The sequence below is a fragment of the Kryptolebias marmoratus genome, linkage group LG16 (assembly GCF_001649575.2).
Source record: "Kryptolebias marmoratus isolate JLee-2015 linkage group LG16, ASM164957v2, whole genome shotgun sequence".
Classification (NCBI taxonomy): Eukaryota; Metazoa; Chordata; class Actinopteri; order Cyprinodontiformes; family Rivulidae; genus Kryptolebias; species Kryptolebias marmoratus.
In genome coordinates this window covers 10,200,134-10,204,697 of record NC_051445.1, presented here as the reverse complement: position 1 = coordinate 10,204,697, position 4,564 = coordinate 10,200,134, and the positions used below count along the sequence as shown (strand labels likewise).

Below are 4,564 nucleotides of genomic sequence, written 5' to 3'. Positions count from 1 at the left end.
CCCCCCCCCCGCCCCGCCTTCACACACACACATACACACTCTTAAAAAAAAAAAACCCCTTAAAAATCAGTGTGCATTTCCCATTCTCAAACAGGAAGCATGTTTTTCAGGACTCATGTCCAGCTGTCGCACAGGCCGGGAAAATCCCACTTCAAAGGTCACTGTCTGTCCATTTCTCTGCCACACTTTTATGGTAAAATTCTTGTTGTAGGTCAAAAACACCTGTTTTATTTAATTTTTAAATTAACCCTTGGATCAAAATCTGCGGGTAAAGGTAAATATAATGGGCCTTTGTGAAAAAAAAAAACTGCCTGTGTTTCTTAAAATATCATCTCTGGCATCTTACCTGACATGAATATCCACACTTTTAATTCATTTTGTCTTTTTAGGCAAAAAAATTGGCTGTTTTTAATGAGCTTCTTTTAGATCATGTGACAAAGTATTCTGATGCGTCAAAGGGAAATAAAATGGCATCAGAATGAAATTGTAAGCTTTGAATAAACTTACCCACAATTAGTTCTTGTGACGTGATTTATGATTATCCTTAGCCACCTAAATGTAAAAAAGCAGTTTAAAGAACCCCAAAAACCGTTCATGTGTCCTTCTCCTCACGACGAAAATCCATTTTTAAAAAGACCTCAGCTCATAACGCATTTATAAAGGCATCTTTGTTTCTAATAGTTCATTCGTTTGGTCTTCTCTGTGCTAAAAAGTCCTTCTTAGTTTGTCTTTTCAAAGTGGAATAGATCTGCTGCCTCCCTTTTTCTGGTTCTCAGCCGCTCTGGGTCTATAGATAGAGTAGCGGGCCTATTGTTCCAAGTGACAGAATTTCCTTCCTTTGCTTTGGACAACACCTATATCCTGACTGAGAGAGAGAAAAAAGGGAGAGATTGGTAGAAAATGAAGGAAGGGTAAATTTGTCCACACATGAGTGTATTTCACCTTCATTAGAATATAATGTGCACCACAAAGAAGTATAAATATCTCTTTTTTGGTTTGTTTGGATTTTAAAAAATACTATTTGTTTAAACTTTTTAATCCTGATGATTTAATGGCATACAGTAAAACCAAAACTGAGAGCTTGAATGTAGGGTGATATTGTTGCCATTCAAATCAGGCAAACTGTTGTGTATTCTAATGGGAGAAATGTCAAACTGTCCAACGAAACACACAGAAAACGCCTTACTGTGATATTTTGCTGGAAAGAGGATGAAGGAAACGCACACAGTGACAGGAAGTTTGATGTAGACACCTGTGACCTTTGACCTGGTCTTCCACAGGAAGATACTGTCAGAAAAAAACGACACTGTCTCAATGAATGTACCAATTCGTGGGCGCTTGTTTCTCAAGTCCACATTGCCAAACCAAAGTTTTTGCATTTCAAAGCGGAAAAAATCATTCACCACTACTACAACTTTACAGGTGAAACTTTAGTGGTGAGAGAGAGAGAGAGAGAAACGGATTTTTTTTTTTTTTTTTTTAACAAACAGAACTTGATAAAATAATCTGTAAAACCCTGACAGCTGAGTGGACGTCATCGCGCTGTCGTCAAACCCATTTCGGCCAAGGCTCGTTGAAGAGCGCTAAAGACTTCATTTCCCAGCATCCTCTGCGCGGCGCGCAAAGTTGACACTTTCCGGTGAAGACCCGACAGTCGACGTCCCAAGGTTAGTTGTCTGTAACTTCGAACTTTAATGCTTTGCCAAATCATCCTTGTGCAATATAGTGTGTGCCTTTTGTTTTTCCCTCTACGAAACCTCAAATGACATCAAGCTGCTTCCTGAACGTGTTTATTAAAAGAACCAAATAGGTTTAGTCCTTAGCCGCAAGCTAACTAGCATGGTGGGCTAACCGAATTCACGTTTTGTTGCGCAAAGCCAGCATAATTACAGTCATCTAACCCTGACTAGTACTGGTTAGAAACTCCTTTGATGATGTTGACCTATCTTTTATTTTCATTTACTGTAAGTTAATGCGGATTGTGTCTCCTTTCAGCGTCCTTTAAGACTCAAGCACACAAACATGGCAGACGTGATTGACGAAAAGATCAAAAACTACAGGACGGCTCCGTTTGACGCCCGTTTCCCCAACACCAACCAGACCCGCAACTGCTTCCAGAACTATCTGGGTGAGGAGATGATCAGTGTCCTGCTCTCACACTTGGGTGTCCTTGCATGCGTAACTAACAAATTAGTACATGCAGACATTTTGAAGAGAGGTGCCACTGGGCTGGTCCTGTAAAGAGTATTTCACCAATTTTATGCAAACCCCTGTCAAATATCTTATGGTCAAAAACATTCATTGACATACACGTTAGTTATAAGTAACAACTGGTAGTGGAAATGTTACCCCGTATTTACAGATGTTTATTTATTACAGCTTAAAGGCAAAACATGTTTAACAGCAAACTAAGAATTTGACCACATCTTTAAGAAGGGTGTGTCATGGACATCTGAATCAGATTTTAAAAAATAATGCTTCACTGGTACGATTTTTACGTTTTTACAAGATCTTGCAAAGCCACTGTTAAAAGCTCAAATATCCAGGTGCCATTTGTCTTTAATATGACTAATCTTTGTTCGTTTTGTATATATTTTCCTGCTTCAGATTTCCACAGGTGCAACAAGGCCCTGACAGCCAAAAACCAGGATTTGTCCCCCTGCATGTGGTACCAGAGGGTCTATAACAGCCTCTGTCCCATGAGCTGGGTAGGTGGTTGGATTTACATCTCTAATACCTCAAACACTGTAAGCTTGGCAGTTTTTCTGAAGTTGTTTCGTAAAGAAAACAAATGTTATCAGCCGTTGCTTTACTTTGCTCCTCTACAGTTTATGTTTCATTACTTAGTCAGACAAAACCTCTGTTCTTCATATTATACGGCGTATAAGTCTGGTTTAGTTGTTGCAGTAGAACCAACCATTTGCTGTAATGCTTTGCACGTAAAGTCTTGTTTGTGACGTTAAGTTCTTAATTGTCTCCTACAGGTGGAGAAATGGGACGAGCAGATAGAAAATGGAAGTTTCCCAGGAAAGATCTGAACTCTCCCGTCTCCAGTCAGGGTGCTTTCCCCTAAACGTTTGTGGCGTGCCTGAAGACTTTTCCAACACAGCTGTTACTTAGTCATTATCCTTGTTATCTTTGACGCTAACCCACACACACAACTAGCACATGAAGGTTGATTTTTCTCCTACTGTGTTTTTTTTTTAAAGAATACAGTATAAATTTATTATTACATTGTTTAATATAAGGTTTAAGGATTTGATTTGATTTGATTTATTTGACTTTTCACCAGGACAGGCACAGATATCCTTTTCTGAAATCAGTAACAGACAGCAGGCTCGAGTGGCTTTCGCTTGTATGTAAGTTACTGTGCCTGTTCAGGGGGAAGGTAATGGAAAAGTTTCACTCTTTAGTGTTTTAGATCATTTCAAAGTACAATGACTGAATAAACCATAAAGCAACTGACGGTCCATTAATAGGCCTACCTCAAACACTATGTCAGCATGCATACATTGTAATAAGCAAGTGGAATAAACTGTTTTGAGTTCAACAGACTGATCGTTTTTATTCATGGTGGCTGCGTTTTTGTAAATAAACTGTTTTGTTTGTTAGTAGAAATCTTTGGACACTTCCAGTTTAACTTGTTCTCCTTGTCTATTAGATGTCACAGCCTTCAGCTGTCATGGTCCAAATTTCTGACATGATGCCTTCATAGTAATACACATAAATTTATGTAGTTCTTCATAAAACGGCTCTCAAGCTTCTGCTTTTAAAGTTGTTGGTTAACTTGTTTTACCAGGAGATGGCGAGAGAGATAAACCCAGCTGCTGATTCAGCTGTAGCTCCACGTGTTTACCACAAGATGGCGCCATTAAATCAGAGTAGGAGAAAGCAGCTAATGAACCTGAGACTCCAGACAAAAACTTGCAAAAAATAAATAAAAAGTACTGGGACCTTAGCATAAAAAAGTAAAATTCTGATAGGTTCACAAAATGTTGCATAAATTAACCAAACAGCTTATAGAACTCATTTCCAGGGAAAGGAAAATGGATCCAGATTAGACAGATTTACTACAGATTAAATTAGTATTTACTGAAAAGCTGCCTTTATTTCTAGATCTGTAGTAGTTAGAGAAATATAAATCATTATTCCCTTCCATTTCAATTCAATTCAAAGATACTTTATTAATCCCAAAGGGAAAGTAAATGTTGTAGCTCACAATCTTGGTTTGGTTAAAGAGTTGTTATAGATGCTGATGGCTGTGGGCAGGAAGGATCTCTTGTTGCAGTCTGACCCTATGTGTCCTCGGTCCTGGTGACCTCAAAGAGCCCCACCAGGTGAATTTACTTTGATTTACAAGTTTTCAAAGCCTAAAATCTTTGTGGCTGCCCTGTTTGCTGTTTACAGGTGCTGGTCATAAAAATTAGAATATCATGAAAAAGTAGATTGATTTCAGTAATTCCATTTAAAAAGTGAAACTTGTATATTATATTCATACATTACATACAAACTCATATATTTCAAATGTTTATTTCGTTTAATTTTGATGATTACAAATGACAAC

The 4,564-nt window shown here is 38.1% G+C and overlaps 2 protein-coding genes across 5 annotated transcripts in view; one reads left to right on the top strand and one right to left on the bottom strand.

Annotated features, from left to right (window-relative positions):
- Positions 1-770, bottom strand: part of rasip1 (Ras interacting protein 1) — a 10,316-nt gene extending 9,546 nt beyond the window's left edge. For 3 of the 4 annotated variants that reach the window (XM_037980513.1, XM_017415356.3, XM_017415357.3), the window contains exon 1: positions 508-770. The gene's annotated coding sequence lies outside the window, so the exon portion shown is untranslated. The remainder of the gene's footprint in view (positions 1-507) is intronic. The other variant, XM_017415358.3, reaches the window with a different exon arrangement.
- A 747-nt stretch (positions 771-1,517) lies between these two features.
- On the top strand, positions 1,518-3,554 carry LOC108235460 (cytochrome c oxidase subunit 6B1). The gene is made up of 4 exons (XM_017415481.3): positions 1,518-1,667; positions 1,996-2,128; positions 2,608-2,708; positions 2,985-3,554. Exons 2-4 carry the CDS (start codon positions 2,023-2,025, stop codon positions 3,036-3,038), a joined length of 261 nt encoding a protein of 86 aa, XP_017270970.1. The 5' UTR covers positions 1,518-1,667; positions 1,996-2,022; the 3' UTR covers positions 3,039-3,554.
- The last annotated feature ends 1,010 nt before the right edge of the window (positions 3,555-4,564 follow it).